The following is a 16,301-nucleotide window of genomic DNA, read 5'->3' as shown; positions in this document are numbered from 1 at the left end:
GAGACAGATATCATCTGTCTGCTGGTTCACTCCCACAATGTCCACAGTAGCTAGGGCTGGTCCAACTACTAAGTCAGGAGACAGGAACTCAGTGTCTCCCATTGTGGAAGGACACAAGTATGTGGATCAGCACCTGCTGCTGCCTGGGGTATGCACTAGCAGGAAGCTGGGATTGACAATGGAGTGACGGCATTTGATAAGAGATGCGGGCACCTCAAGTGGCATCTTAACCACTCTGCCAGTTACCCCATAGCTTTTTTTTGAGAGCACACCTTTCTATGACCTTTTTGAAGACCCCATTGTATTTATGGACTTCAAATCTTTTTCATCAAAATAAAGTTATCTTTTATTTCCTTTCTGAAGCTCTCCTATATGTGTAGATGTTACACAAAGGCATATTTTGCCTTGATGAAATACTGAGTGCCTGCTCAGTGACACTCTAGCATTAGTCTGTGTTTTCTGTCACAACTCAATGGTGGTGGTGGTATAATCTCCATCCCAGAGTAGCAGACAGGTTCGGAGGGGAGTTTGTATGCAGACTCGAACTGGTCTCATTTCAGAGCCTGTGTCCACAAGGCTGCAGGGCTGCCCAGGGGCTCACAAAGTCGGCCTGCAGCCTTGTGACTGTACTTCATGACCTGGAACTTAATGAAATGAAAGCTTCAGGGAAAGTTCTGTTGGTCTCTTCACTTCTGCTTCCCTATCTTAACACAATTTTCTGACACAGATAGTTTTTAAAATTTCTTATTTGAAGCCTGAGAGAGAGTGTGTGTGTGTGTAAGGGAGGGAGGGAGGGAGAATGGAAAGACATCCCTGGTTCATCTCCACAAATGCCTGCAAGAGAAGCCAAGAGCTCAGAATCCAGTCTTGAGTCTGTCATGTGTGTGACAGGAACCCAAGTACTTACGTCACTGCCTGCCTGCTTCCTTCCAGGGTATCTTTAGCAGGGAGCTGGATTGGAAACAAGGAGCCGGGGCTCCAACCACGTCCTCTGATGTGGGAAACAGGGGTCCCAAGTGCTGACTTAACTGTGACACCAAAAGCCTACCTGTAATCGACAGTTTAAGAACATATCAGGAATAATCTTTTAACATACGCTTTTTATTGAACATATGTTAATTTATCTTTATTACAAACACTTTACAAATTAATTTTTTGTAAAAAAAATTCCAGGATTATTGTACATTTGAAACAGAAATACATAAATATGAAGGTCATTCTCCAAGTATTAACAATACTCATGGAATCACTTCAATAAAATCTTACATAAACATTTGCATAATTAACCACACATTGTATCAACTTCCAAAGGATCAAACAGACATACAATAGGAAGGTGATCCTTACAATAAGATGTGTTTAAAAAAAAACAATTGTAAATACCCTAAATATCTTTCCTGGATGGCTTTTGGTCAGGAGAAAGCTTTGTTATATGTACATAAGGTAAACATGAGTATCTGAAAATGGGAATATGTGATGTAAACTAAAGTTTGTCAACTTGGTGTAATGGGGAGTAACTACACAGACCATCCCTGGAACCAATTAGAATACAGTGTGTACACATCATGAGAATCACATACACGAGGGAATAAGGCTGTTGCTTTCCAGAGCAGTCTTAGACTGAGTTAATAGGTATATTTGATCCTGTACACTGTAGACTTCATGTTCTTGAGCATCTCAGCTATGAACATGATGCATAGTACCTAAGCCAACACATGAGCAGTGGCATAACACGAATCCGTCTACTACTTGGTTATATTCACAGGCTGTACCATCAGAGAGAACAAGAACACTGAGCAGGCACAATTCCTGAGCTGCTCAAGGTTAAGAATGATAAGAAAACAAAATACAACTTGCCATACCTAAGAGTCCTATCACTTGGAGCAGTGTGACATGACATAGGAAGCCTGATACTTCGGAGTGCTTTAATAAGATACTTAATAATGCGGTCAGCTTGAGCTTACGCAGTGTGGTTTAGTCAGCAGGAAATCAGAAAACCTAAAATTACTTCTGCATGCTTTATTAAAACTTACTGCTCTAGAATCTGAATGTTTGGTGGGCAGAGACCTTTTCCTTCCAGGAACAAATGGGCCACAAGTGGTTCAACTCTGTGGCCCACAGCTTTGTATAAAAAGGCAGATACAGAAGGTTCTGGTTTGGATATTCTGATTTTTAAAAATATTTTTTAATATGAAAGGGAATGAGATCTTCCATCTGCTGGTTCACTCCACAAAAGCCTACAACAGCCAGGGCTGGACAGGGCTGAAACCAGCAGCCCAGAGATCTACCTGTGTCTCCCATGTGGGTAGCAGGATACCAAGGACCTGCTGCCCTCCCAGGCCCCTTCAGCAGGAAGCTGGATGGGAAGCACAGTGAAAGGACGCGAACTAGTGTTCTAATACTGCATGAAACATTCTAAGCAGTGGCCTGGTCCACTGCACTGTTATGCCTGCCCCTGATCTGACAGTTTTAGTCCAGGACCGGAATGGTGAGTTTGGGATTCTTGGTCAAGACTTTCCCAAATCATAAGCATAAATCTTCATTGGTATACAGAAAACTTAAAAAAATCTCACCAAGGGGAATCAGTCATTAAGATGTAAACTCTTGGTCTGGGACCTTCTGTGCCATGCATGTCCACTTCACATCCCACCTGGTCGCAGCTGCCAGCTGAAGTCCCAGGGAGCAGGTCTCTCAGCTGGCCTGCGCCTCCTCCCCAGCAAGACATTTAAGGCTCAGTTTTTCTCATCAGATATAAAGCTCTGCAATACGATGAGCCTTTTTCAGTAGGACAGAACTAGAAAAGATCTGCACATCTGCAAATTCTCCTAGACTAGGTGATTGCAAACCTGACTTTAAAAGGCAAATGATTAAGAATCTCCTTTTTCAATCCAATTTTGTAAACTCAAAACTAACAAAATGGGCTTGGTATCTGATAGTTTCTTCAATAGCTATGTGGTTAAAATACTAGCAGTGTAGGCTCCATGAAGAGAAAAAGCAGAGAATAAGGCAGACCTGTGGGCAGCTCTCAGCACATACGTTTAAGGTGTGCTGAAATCTGAGGATCAAATAAGCTGATGGAGATGGGACAGGGTGAATCCCGGCTGCCACTGACCACAGACCATTGATTATTTTTTCCCCTCATCTATGTTTTCATATTTACCACTACATAAATCAGTTTAGCTAGTAGCTGCTAAATTGGTAGAGTCGTGATGTTTATGCTTTTCAGAGTCTCTACACATTTGCAGAATTCTGTACCATTCTGAATAATGAGAGTCAGTCTCCCACCAGGCCAAGGTTGGCCAAGGATGAGTAGACGAGCAGACAAACATCCTGTCTGGCCACAGCACCTTTTATATTTCAGACAATCCCCACCCCGCCAGTGAGCCCCAGTTATAACTGAGTTTTATCATTTTTAAAACAATAAGGGCATTTGTAGAAGTGCCAATGAAAAGAGCCTAGAACTAAAATTTTGAAAATAGAAAAATATGCCTTTAAAAAGTCAATAATAAATATCTCCTTTAAACATTATCTGCATTTCTCTATTAAAAACTTTCTTTGACTTTCCATAATATATAATAAATGGATAATATATAATGAAATTAATTTGAAAACAGCAAGTCTTTACTATTTTTCCTTGGTTAGACTAAAATGTTCAGGTCAATGTTTTTCTTCAAAATAAATCTTAAAACTAATTAGCATAACAACCCAGACTTGCTTTTAACATTCAAAATATTTCAAAACAGGGTGTATCACCTTTTCAGAAACTTCAGAATCTACTTGTAAAAATAGTATTTGATCAATGTGGAACATTCAATCCTTGAAATAGTTTTTAAAAAAGTCCTAACAGGAAGTATTCAAAAAATTCTAAACCTCTATATATTTGAATATTAAAAATAATATAATTTTTTCTTATCTTACCAACATGAAAATACCTTGACCAAAGGAATCCTACTCTGAATTAATATTGTTCCTGGGCTTGATTTTGGAAGTGAAGATTGCGAATTACTAGTTTTACAGCCTCTACGTTTCTTTAATGGCTGCGTGATTTCTAAGGAAATGTTAGGTCTTTCCACATGGAAATTGTTGTAAGATCAGAAAAACTCCTAAGGCCTATCTGCTGTCCAATTAAACGGAATCTGGACCACATGTTGATTTTAGAAGCTCTGTTGTATTTTGTTCTTGCCTAAAAAACATACCAGTTACACTATGCAAGAAGAAACATGCAAGTGATGTCTGGCCACAGGAACTTAAGTGGTCACTTCTGCCCTGTGCCAGGAGCGCCAAGCAGCCGTGGCCTGTCTTGTCCCCACTCCTGTGTCAGAATAATTTTCATTTTTCAGAAAGGGCTGAATTTAAAGAAAGCTGCTTAGTTTTAGATCATACCACAATTTCCCTCTTGTTCAGAATTCTGATGTTTGAAGCCTGCACATCTTAATGGTCAGTGATTTAAAATAGTTCTTCTGTTTGAATGCCTTATATGGTAGCCTAACATTGACTAGTAAACTTGTTTTGACTCTCTTACAAAAGCCATGCTGGTGGGGGGCTCTGCAGCTCGCCTAACATTAACAAGAAGCAATAGCATACACTGCATAGTAACTGCTTTACACTCACTAGCTTGTCTCCGACTTAAACTGTTTGTCATTTTGATGTATGACAGCTATATTTAGAATGATTATTAAGCATTTTGCATGTTTAGACTTTAGTATAACACTTCCCCAAAATATGAACACTGACATATTTATCAATTATTGCATCAAAATGAGTTAAAATAAACTTAGTACAATACTGTAGGTAGTATAATACAGAGGATTTGCTTAACAGGAGTATACAACTATCTCGACAAGAATTCATTGGGTTCAAATTACAATTTCTATTGCCCCTCAAATGTCAAACTGAAATAAAAACATGGAGCCCACATGTGTTGAGAACCTCTGTCACAGACAAGTGCTGATTTCCTCACTGCGTTCAGCTCAAAGAAAAAAAGCTTCCCAGCAGCACGTGCGGGACCACAGGAACCAGGCGCGCCTGCGCACCTTGCCTGCAGCCTCGCATCCCATGCTCCCTTCCCGCAGGCGGGGGAGCATGGCTGGTGGGTGCCTGGGAAGGAGAAATCAGCCTTGGCTTCACAAACACAGCTTCATTTTCTCTGAAGTGCTTGAAGAAAATGCCTGGACACAGCAACTGTCCACATCCAGTGGACAAATGGGAAGCTTCTGTTGATCAGGGTGGCTTCTAGCGTTTGATCACGACTTGTTCATAAGCACCAGATCCTACCCTGAAACAGCAGGAGGGAAAGACGTCACCACTTCGAGCTGCAGAGTTGGGAATGGTTCAAAGTAGCAACACACTGTTTTTTTCATAATACATGTTTTTTTTTTTCATAACATGCATTTTTCCCATGAACTATCTGAAGATTCCTCTTATGCACAAATTTCAAAAAAAACTGTTCACCAAAATAAATGTGCTGCTTTATTTTATTTTCTAGGAATGTTTTTTCCTCTTTGTCCTGAAGTTCCCTTGTACAGGTACTGGGAGTGCATGAGGCCTTGCACCAAGTATATGATAATATTCTTTAGTTCTGTTGTTGCCTTTTAAAAGATTATTTATTATTTAAAAGGCAGAGAAAAGAGAGAGAAGAAAGAGGATCTCCTATTCTGATACACTCCCCAAACAGTAGCCAGGGCTGTACCAGGAAGCAGGAACTTGACCAGGGTTTGGAAGAACCCAAATACCTGAAGCACCACCTGGTGCCTTACTGGATGTCATTAGCAGGAAGCTGGGAGCAGGGGTGAACTCAGGATTACAACTCAGGCACTCTGAAATGGGCCAAGGGCGTCCCAAGTGGCGCCTGTGATGCCTTCACATTGCCTTCAAGTGTCCATATGTGGTCAGCACTGTAAATTATTCCTGTGTAATGCAGGTTCAGAGAGAGCGTGGCCTGAAGGAGCTTTAATTCTTCACCAGTTTGGTGAGGCTAACCATCAGTTGTCCCTCTAAATCTGTTCTCTCCTTCATGGTTGTATATGGGTATACCTGTGCTGTTTGGCTAGAGCTGTATTTCCTAATCTCCCATACTTTGAAGATAATGGAAAATGGAATTAAAAGATAAATTGGGGCCCAGTGGCATGGCCTAACGGCTAAAGTCCTCGCCTTGAACGCCCCGAGATCCCATATGGGCGCTGGTTCTAATCCCGGCAGCTCCACTTCCCATCCAGCTCTCTGCTTGTGGCCTGGGAAAGCAGTCGAGGACGGCCCAAAGCTTTGGGACCCTGCACCCACATGGGAGACCCGGAAGAGGTTCCTGGTTCCCAGCATCGGATCAGCGCGCACCGGCCCGTTGTTGCTCACTTGGGGAGTGAAACATCGGACGGAAGATCTTCCTCTCTGTCTCTCCTCCTCTCTGTATATCCGGCTTTCCAATAATAATAAAATCTTAAAAAAAAAAAAAAAAGGTAAGTTGGTTTTGACGCAAAAAAAATTTTTTTGAAATACACAGTGTTTTCAAGTTACGTGTTTTTGACAAACTTTTTTAAGAGCCTCTATAGATGTGGCCAAACCTCTACTCTTTCTCCTATGACACATGAACAGAAGAGATGTGTCAACTTCTACCCCGCTTGCTTAAAGGGAAACTGCTTGGTGTGGACTGGGAGCAAACCAGCTTTGAGGGCATGGATTATCAGGATGTAAAGTAACCAAGTGGAGGGTCCCTGGGTCAGGGACTAGGCTTTGGGGACACAGCTTTCTCATCAGCCCGGCCCTTCTATTTCTGCTAAAGCAGTTTGGCCTTTACCCTAATATGCCTGAACCAACTGACTTCTATTAATGAATTCTGGAGTCTACTAATAGAATTAAGATTGCCAAGCATTGTGAGCAAATTCTCAGTGAGTGCCCAAATGATGCCAGGTTTTCAGAACTTTCCTTGGTATGTATGTTAAACTCTATGCAGCGGGGAAAGGAGAGTGCAAGACAGTTTGGCATCAGCTATCTTGCTGAGAGGTCGCCTAACTGCTAACAACAGGTACGTGATTCAAAATGTAACACTGTTTTGCTCTTCTAAAGACTAAGAACTTTGTTCTAAATGAAATTTTTATTTTGCAAATTAATGCTCCAACTGTCTCTTTACTGATATATCTGAAGAGTACATACAAGGAAATTAACAAATTAACTTGCAAAAATATAATGCAAAATGGACAGGTGTTTGGTCTAGAGACAAGATGCCTGCACCTCACCTCAAAGTGTCTGGGTTCAATGTTCACCTGTGGCTCCTGTCTGTCAGGGCAGATCCTGGGAGGCAGTGTGATGCCTCAAGTGACTGGGTGACTGTCACTCACAGAGGAGCCCTGGATTGGGTTTCCTGGTTTCAGGCTTTGGCCCTGGCTCAGGTCTGGCCATCACAGGAATCTGAGTCATGAACTGGGAGATGGGAGCTTGCTCTTTCTGTCTCTCTTTGCTTTTCTGCTTCATTTTTATTCATTGCTTATCAAAGAAGTTGATTACAATACTTTCAGGGGCAGGCAAAGCGGCAAAACAGGCTAATCCTGTCTGCAGTGCCAGAATCCCATGTGGATGCCAGTTTGTGATCTGGCTGCTCCAATTCTGATCCAACTCTCTGATAATGGCCTGGGAAAGCAACAGAGGATGGCTCAAGTCCTTGGATCCCCTGGCCTAATGTGGAAGATCCAGAAGAAGCTCTTGGCTCCTAGCTTTGGACTGGCCTGGCTCTGGCTGTTGCAGCCATTTGGGGAGTGAACCAGTGAATGGAAAGACCTCTAGCTCTAGCTCTACCTCTATCTTCTCTTTCTGTAATATCTGCCTCCCAAATAAAAATAAATAAATAAATAAAATGTAAAAAGATATATAGCCAGAATAAGGAAAACTGAGCTACAATTCTTCTCTAGTAACTTCTAGTGTTTGTACTTTCTAGCACCTGTCTACCGAAAACATTGCAACTGTCATTCGCAGGAGCATTTTTTTGAGAGTCAGTACATCTCTCCTTAAGATGATGAATGGATCACATACCTATTTGGAAGATGATGACTGCCAAAGGTTGTTCTTCCCCCGGGACCCACAAACAACCTCAGTCCTTCTTCTGCAACACACATTCAAAATGCCTGTTCTAAGTATCATTATCAGACTTTGGTAAAATAATATTCATTGTAATAATTCATTTTTTACATTTCAAGATTAAAATGCTATACATGTTTTAGAGCAGTTATTTCAACTCCCTGAAAGTGTATTTCTAATGCAATAATAAAGACAGCTCTTCCTACAAATTTCCAAAGCAAGTAAGGTTTAATTATTTCTCCTTATAACAAGTTACATAATGAGACAAAGCCCATTGTTTACTATGTTTACTTTAGAAAGAGTAATTACACTTTTCAAATGGATGGCATATAAATGTTCAGTTTTGGGGAAGAAGCTAAAGAGGGCACGTGAGGGGTTCTGTTTGTTACCATTGTCTCAAAACTACTACCCTTGCCTTCCAAATTATACCGATGGCTTACAGTGTTCACAACAGATGCGGATAAAACAGACAGTGAGCCACTGTTAAAGACCACTCAAAACCTCTTTACAATGCATCTTTTTAAACTAAAGCTTGCTGTTTTTCCAAGTGGAATATTTATTCCCAGAAATAAACAAGCTGTAAGTTCTCTGGAGATTTTTTTCCTTTTTTGGGGGGGTGGGGGCATGGAGGAGACCTGCAATGATTTTAGAAATCAGCAGTGAGTATCATGGTGCACTGCCTCTTTTTACTGCTGACCACCTGGACTGGTCACAGCTGCATTACAGTACTGTTTACTGAACAGTGAGCTACACACCTTCTGCACTGGAGTCCAGCGTGAAGTCTTGGCTTTGCAGTATTTTCTCTACAATATCATCAGCATCCACTCTGGTGTCATCAACTCGCTTCAGCTGAGATTCCACAGAATCTTGTTTCATTGGGCATCTTTGGGGGAGAATTAAATTTTTCCTCCTTTTTTATTACGTTATGTAAACAAAGGATGTGTGTAATTTAAATTTATCCTTTAAACTAAAAGAGTACCTTGAAAATTTTTCTGCAGCCACATCTTCTTTATCAGCTGTCTCAAGATCGGGTTCAGCTACTTTTTGCTCGATCTCATCACATGGCTCTAGAATACTTTCAATTCCTGTTGATGTACTTCCCACTGAGGTATTTCTTCTGTGGCACAGCTCAGAGAAACTGGATGACCGGGAGTGACATGAACTATACCCTGTAAGAGAAAACCACTTTGGGTATAAAAATAAAATCAAATTTCTGGCAAGTTAACATCTTTCTCCTATATCATAGCAATTTCTAGTCCCTTTGAAACAACTAAGAATTAAATTTCCCTGTTAGTCTCTACCTGATACTTTTGACTGCTGGCTTGCATAGCTTGATGTTCTAGAATGTCCACAGGCACCGAGTTCATCTGGAACAGAGGTACTCTTTGCTGAAAGATCTGTAATATGCCAGACCATGATGTTACAATTATTGCCAACAAGTTAATGGTCTTTCTGTATTCTGATCTGCAGACTTTGTGAACTGCGACATTCATTTTCAAGAAGAATGAGATACAAAGTAACAGCTCTTTAGTACAAGGGAAACAACTGTACTATAAAACATGCATAGTGCTTATAAACACTTTTGCTCACTGAGGAACTATACTTTCCTTAACATTAACACTGCTTTTCCCTTACAATCACTAGTTCCTGTGTTCAGTCTTTTTCTTTTTAATACAAATGAATCAGTCTTGCATAGATTATTTTTTAATTTAGTAATAAATTCATTATAGCAGTTGGCATCCCATAGGGACACTGGTTTAAGTCCCAACTGCTGCATTTCTTTCTTTTTTTTTTTTTTTTTAAAGATTTATTTTATTTTTATTACAAAGTCAGATATACTGAGAGGAGGAGAGATAGAGAGGAAGTGGAGCTGCCGGGACCAGAACCAGCAGCCATATGGGATCAAGGCAAGGACCTTAGCCACTAGGCCACGCTGCCGAGCCCAAATGCTGCATTTCTGATCCAGCTCCCCAATAGCTTCCTGAGAAGAGGCGTGGAAGACAGCCACAGTCCTTGTGCCCCTGCCCTTATGTGGGAGACATGGATGAAGCTCCTGGCTTTGGCCTGGCCCAGCCCTGGCTTTCACAGACATTTGGGGAGTGAACCAATGGGTTTGGTTCTCTGTTTGGCTCTCCCTCTCTCTGTAACTCCGTCTTTCAAATAAATGAAACACACTCTTAAAAATAATCATTTTGGGGCCTGGCACAGTAACCTAGCGGCTAAAGTCCTCGCCTTGCACGTGCTGGGGTCCCATGTGGGTGCAGGTTCTAATCCCGGCGGCCCCGCTTCCCATCCAGCTCCTGGTTTGTGGCCTGAGAAAGCAGTTAAGGACAGCCCAAAGACTTAGGACCCGCATGGGAGACCTGGAAGAGACTCTGGGATCCTGGCTTTGGGTTGGTGCAGCTCCGACCGTTGCGGCCACCCAGGGAGTGAATCATTGGATGGAAGATCTTTCTGTCTCTCCTCCTCTCTGTATATCTGATTTCCCAATAAAAATAAATAAATCCGTAAAAAAATCCATTTTTATGAAATAAAAAATCGTCAGATTTTAGTATGGTTCTTGAGTAATTCTTGCCTTCTTAAAAATGTATCACAAACAATAAACCAAAGAGTATTTCTTTTTACTTTAATTTTTTAAAAATATTTATTTTTATTGGGCCCCGCGGCGTGGCCTAGCGGCTAAAGTCCTCTCCTTGAAAGCCCCGGGATCCCATATGGGTGCCGGTTCTAATCCCGGCGGCTCCACTTCCCATCCAGCTCCCTGCTTGTGGCCTGGGAAAGCAGTTGAGGACGGCCCAATGCATTGGGACCCTGCACCCGTGTGGGAGACCTGGAAGAGGTTCCAGGTTCCCGGCTTCTGATTGGCGCGCACTGACCGTTGCGGCTCACTTGGGGAGTGAATCATCGGATGGAAGATCTTCCTCTCTGTCTCTCCTCCTCTGTGTATATCTGGCTGTAATAAAATGAATAAATCTTTTAAAAAAATTTATTTATTTGGAAGACAGTTCACAAAGATGGAGGGAGAGACAGGTGTCTTCCACTTTCTGTTTGACTCCCCCAATGGCCTCAATAATGGTTAGACCAGGCTGAATTGGGAGCATGGAACCCCATTATTTCTCCTACATAGGGAGGCAGGGGTCCAAGCACTTGGGCCATCTCCCACTGCTTGTCCAGGAGAATGAACAGGGAGCTGGATCTGAAGTGGAGCAATCAGGACTGGAACTGGAGCTCCTATGGGATGCTGCTGTTGCAGGCAGCAGCTTAAAGCACTGTGTCACAGTGCCAGCCCTTTTTATTTAATGTTAGTATTACGAATAGCACTCTATAATTTGGGCAATATCTGTGGCCTAAATCAACCCAGCCTGGAATACAGCTCAGAGAATAAAAGTTTTTAAGAAAATGACTACTATTCCATTTCAAAGTATATGAACCAAAAATTAGTGTCAAAGGCATTTCTAGTAGTTCCCTGATCTACTGCATGGTTTAGTTGTAGTCACATGTGAATACAGAACTGTGACCAGTGAAATATCTTGAAACTAAAACCTCTGTAAACACAGAAGCAAACAGAAAGCAATTGAGTAATGCAGCTATTACAGCATCAGTTCCAGAAAAAATAATGATTGCAGCTGAACAACAAATCATGCCAAACAAGTAAGGTATTGGGGCAACTTGGTCCTTCTGCAAGGTTCCTCATTTTTGGAAAGACCCTAAGTATTCCAAGCATCTGGCCTTAAATCCAAAGGTTAGCACCCCCCAAAAAGTCAAAGAATTGGTTCATATCAAGAAATATGCAGACTTAACTCTTTACTCCTGGGTTTGGTTCAAATCTTAACTCATTCCTCTATCTTTCATTTTCAAAGTTTATTCATTCAATAAATATTTATTAAACTTTCACACCAATTGCCTAACACAGCACAAGTATAAGGGGTACAAAATAAATAAGAAAACACATATGCTTAGAGTTCATGGGTAAATAGACAGAATACAGTATAGCAAGTACTAAAATACAAGCATTGGGTGGCAGGGGCATTGTGACACATTTGGGTAAACATAGCTTGGTATGCCCACATCCCGGACTGCAGTGTTTGAGATTGAGGGCTGCCTCTTCCTCTGATCCAGCTTCCTGCCAGTGCACCTGAGAGGCAGATATCACCTGAACCATCCACTCGGATTAAGTTCCCGGCTCTGGTGTTGGCCAGGTCCAGTCTCTGCTGCTGCAGGCATTTGCAGAATGAACAAGAAAGTGAAGATTTTTTTTTCCTATCTTTTGTCTCTTTCTCTCTGTGTTGCTCTGCCTTTCAAATAATTAAATAAAAAACCTTGAGATGAGCAGATGACTGCTGACAAAGAAACTTCTGTAAGTCTAAGGAAGGAAGTGTTCAGTGGGTTCATGTAAGGGTGTGACACATCACACTTACTTTTTGGAAAGATCACTTTAGCAATAGGCTACCCAGGGGGTGAAGGAAGGTTTCTGTAAAAATCCAGCAGTGTGAGAGAGGTGTTACAGGCACAAGTGACAGCACTCAATTACTGACCAGTTTGTGGCAGGAAAACTAAGACAGAAATTGTGGTAGGCATCAACAATGCCCAACCAGTCACAATGTGTAACTTTAAATTTTCTAGTAATCACATGACAGAAAATAAAGAGGTGGAACTGTAATCATATAATTTATATTATAAATATGTTTCAATATGTGATCAACCAAAAATATTGATGGAAAAATGGGAGGAAGAGTCAGGAGGTCTTGAGCTAAAGATGTGGAATTTGACATATGAGATGTCCATCTAACATTCACTGGATTTCAGTTTGAGGAAGGTGTCTGGGCATCCTGTTTGAATTTGGATGACACAGCTAGGAAATCCACCACCCGTTGTGCCTCTGCAGATCTGAGGCTCTGCTTCACCAACTTTCACCCAGTTTTCATCCTGTTAGCCAGGCCTACAAAATGTTCCAGGCTCCTAGCTCCCACAGTTTGCTTGAGCCAATTCTTATAAAATTTATTGAAAATCCAGACCAGAATACATCCTGACATGAGAAACTGGTAGGATCATGGGGCCCTTGAGCAAGCCACAAAATACTTAAGACTTAAACAGAACAGGAAAAACTTGACAGGGTGAAGGGGGAATCTGAATGGTTTCCTCAGAGGGAATTAAACTGGCATTTCTTCTTAATTGGTAAACTCTCACACAGAGTGGATTTGGGCTTGGGACATTCTCCTACTTGGAAACATTCCTACCAATCCTAGCTCCAAGGGACAAAGGAAATCTCAGGCCTCTGACAAGGTTTAAGTGCTCCCATGTTCCTACAAGTATTCTAAAGGTTTGTTTCCACTCAACTACCCAAAGTGGCCACCTAACACCTTGAGATCAGCAAGAGGCTCTGACAAAATCTACTTTTGAAAGACATTTGGAAAAAAAAAAAGATTCTGAAAGGAGGGGGAATCTTCTACCTTCAACAAGGAGAGTTCTTCACTTACGGAGTCACACAGCCTGAACCAGGAGCTCCGGAAATCCACCAGACCTCTTAATTTATGGGTAAACACCAACCAGGACGCTAGCTGGGATGCCTGTGTCCATCCTGTATCAGAGGGCCTGGACTTGGTGCCCAGTTCCTCATGCCAGCTTCCTGCTGATGGTGCAAGTGGGTAGACTGAGCTCTTGACTCAGGGCTTCGGCCAACATGAGTCCCGGCCTTGATGCGTATTTGTGGATTAGGCCAGAGAACAGAAATTCTCTTATTTCAAACAAGCAGATAGAAATGGTACCAACTACATGTTTAGTGGCATTTTTGTGATGAATTTTCCCCCTCCACCTCAGTGCCCATACTCCTTTGGACAAACTTGGTTATCTCCTTTAAGAAACTCATACTTTGGGCTTGGCAGCGTGGCCTAGTGGCTAAGGTCCTCGCCTTGATCCCATATGGCCGCTGGTTCTAATCCCGGCAGCTCCACTTCCTCTCTGTCTCTCCTCCTCTCAGTATATCTGACTTTGTAATAAAAATAAAATAAATCTAAAAAAAAAAAAAAGAAACTCCTACTTTAAAAAAAAAAAAGTAAAAAGGAGTCAGAATTTACTGAATTTCATTATGCTGGGGGTACAAAGACAAATGAGATTTGATAATAAAGAACTTAATGTGGAGGGGAAGAAAGCAAAACAAATTTCCATGTAACATGTGGCATGGATTTTGCAAAAAGCCTTCACAGATAAGTACCTACAATTCAGTGGGGAGGAACTGAGGCAACACAAACTTGTGAATTTGCATTCACTGGCAGTTAAATCCAAGGGTGCAGATGACACTGCCCAGGAAACTGAGTAGATGGGACCAAATCCTGTGTTCCGAAGAGATGGAGCTAGAAAAGGAAAGGTTAGACAGGTGGGAGCCTAGGGAAGAAAAAGTATCCAAGTCAGATGAGGACAGGAAAATGTTCCCAGGACTGGATGATCATGAGACATCACCACGGTGGGGGTGGGGGAGGAGAGGACAGAAACCAGATGGAAAAGGCGTTTAAGTGCAACTGGACTGTATATTCTTCTCAGAAGTTCAGCAGGAACCAGAATGGATTGAAGAGCGGAGCTGGCCGAAGGACTTGCTGGAATGTGTGAAGCCCGACACCAGGAAGGAGTCGGAGGGAGGAACCTGAACAGTTCCTCTGACAGGACACTGACTCTACAAATAAACGCAAGAAGCATGGAGGTAAATAACCCAGAAGAGGCTTTGGAATGTGACCCACTGGAATACACTTGGCTCGGGTTGGGGCAGACCAGGCTGAGTCGGTTCACGTCATCCACTGGCAAGCCCAAGTGCTGAAACTGTGTGGGGGCCTGGCCGGGTTTGGTTGCGATAAAAAAAAAAAAAAAAAAAAAAAACAAAAAAAACAAAAAAACAGTACAAAACACAGAATGCCAAGGTGAAATGGCCTGTGCCAGTAGGGAATGCAACACCCGACCAGCACTCCTCCCACTGGTTTAGGTGAGGGACGAGAGTGTGATGGGCAGAGCCGGGGAGAGATGCGATACTCATTGGTTCCAATAGAGGTCGGGGCTCAGAAGAGAGCCAACCCAGGGGTTAAAACCATCAGCTGATCGGAGTGATGGACGGTGGCGAGCACTGTGCTTGCTAGTAGTACATGTAGGAGCCTGGACTGGGAATGCCTCAAAGTTTTTTTTAGGGGGATTCCCCTGAACAAAATGGAGGAATCAAAGCATTAATCAAAAAAAGATGGAAAATGGAGTAGATGAATCAACCACCTCAGCTTTATGCTTGCAGCGGAAAACTGGACAAGGGGAAACCCTAAGACGGACTATGTCAATCAGTGGACTCTGCACCAGCCTCATCATACCTGGACTGTTGCTGATGATATGTTGGAGCTTCTAATTGATCGAGGTGACGCTCTGCTGGCTCTGCCTTCAAACCTGAGAGGGCCTCCCTAAGAGGCCGTTGAACTTGAACTGGACAAGTGGGATGCTGGACTCTGTATGGTGTAAACTTTTAATTAGGGAATCTCAACGGAACTTGAGCTGTGGTTATGCATCAAGGTGAAGGAATTCATGATGGGGGAAGGGTTTGGGGTGAAGGGGGGGAATCCCAGTACCTATGAAATTGTGTCATGTAATGCAATGTAATTAATGAATAAATGAATATTAAAGGAAAAAAACAAAAAACAAAAATAAATAAATAAATAAAATGATTTATAGGTTTTGATTTAAGTTTCTTTAAAAAAAAAAAAAAAAAGAAGTTTGGTCATAAAAAATGTGTGATACATGTAACATCTTGTGATCTCTCTCTCTCCCTCCATCAGATACATATGCAGAGGGAGAGGTGGGAGAGAGAGAGAGCATACGAGCCTACTGGAGCCTAGGGAAGAACATAAAGATGGGGAAGCTAATAAGCTTTTGCTTTTATTTATTTTTTCAATACTAGAAAAAAATTCAGAATAGTTCAATGTTGAAAGGATGGAGAGAACAGAAAGGTTGAAAGTACAAAAGATTCACTGATACTAAATCAGGAAACTTCAGTCACTGCTAAGGTGATGAAATTTTCACCACGTTACATCACCTTTCTTTCCATTCTGTCAAATACATCCTGTTCACGTAACGTGAGTCTCTAAGTGTTTTGCCTCAGTCAACTTGACATTTTCTCTATTCTGCTTTTAAAAACATTCAATATTATTTTTATTGTAAAGGCGAAGAGCTAAAGAGACAGAGAGCGATTTCATCTTTTGCTTTACTCACCAAAT

General features: G+C 41.9%; 1 protein-coding gene across 2 annotated transcripts in view; it reads right to left on the bottom strand.

Moving 5' to 3' along the window:
• Positions 1 to 3,148: 3,148 nt before the first annotated feature.
• Positions 3,149 to 16,301, bottom strand: part of EEIG2 (EEIG family member 2) — a 76,958-nt gene continuing 63,805 nt past the window's right edge. The window contains exons 7-11 of one of the 2 annotated variants that reach the window (XM_004581989.2): positions 9,366 to 9,461; positions 9,044 to 9,233; positions 8,820 to 8,947; positions 8,020 to 8,089; positions 3,149 to 5,275 (exon numbers count right to left, since the gene is read on the bottom strand). In XM_004581989.2, coding sequence (XP_004582046.1) covers positions 5,233 to 5,275; positions 8,020 to 8,089; positions 8,820 to 8,947; positions 9,044 to 9,233; positions 9,366 to 9,461 — 527 coding nt within the window. In that variant the 3' untranslated portion in view covers positions 3,149 to 5,232. The remainder of the gene's footprint in view (positions 5,276 to 8,019; positions 8,090 to 8,819; positions 8,948 to 9,043; positions 9,234 to 9,365; positions 9,462 to 16,301) is intronic. The other variant, XM_058659791.1, reaches the window with a different exon arrangement.

Source organism: Ochotona princeps, chromosome 2, assembly GCF_030435755.1.
Source record: "Ochotona princeps isolate mOchPri1 chromosome 2, mOchPri1.hap1, whole genome shotgun sequence".
NCBI classification, from domain to species: Eukaryota; Metazoa; Chordata; class Mammalia; order Lagomorpha; family Ochotonidae; genus Ochotona; species Ochotona princeps.
Note: the sequence above shows the minus strand (reverse complement) of the source record. Positions and strands in the feature narration are given on the sequence as shown.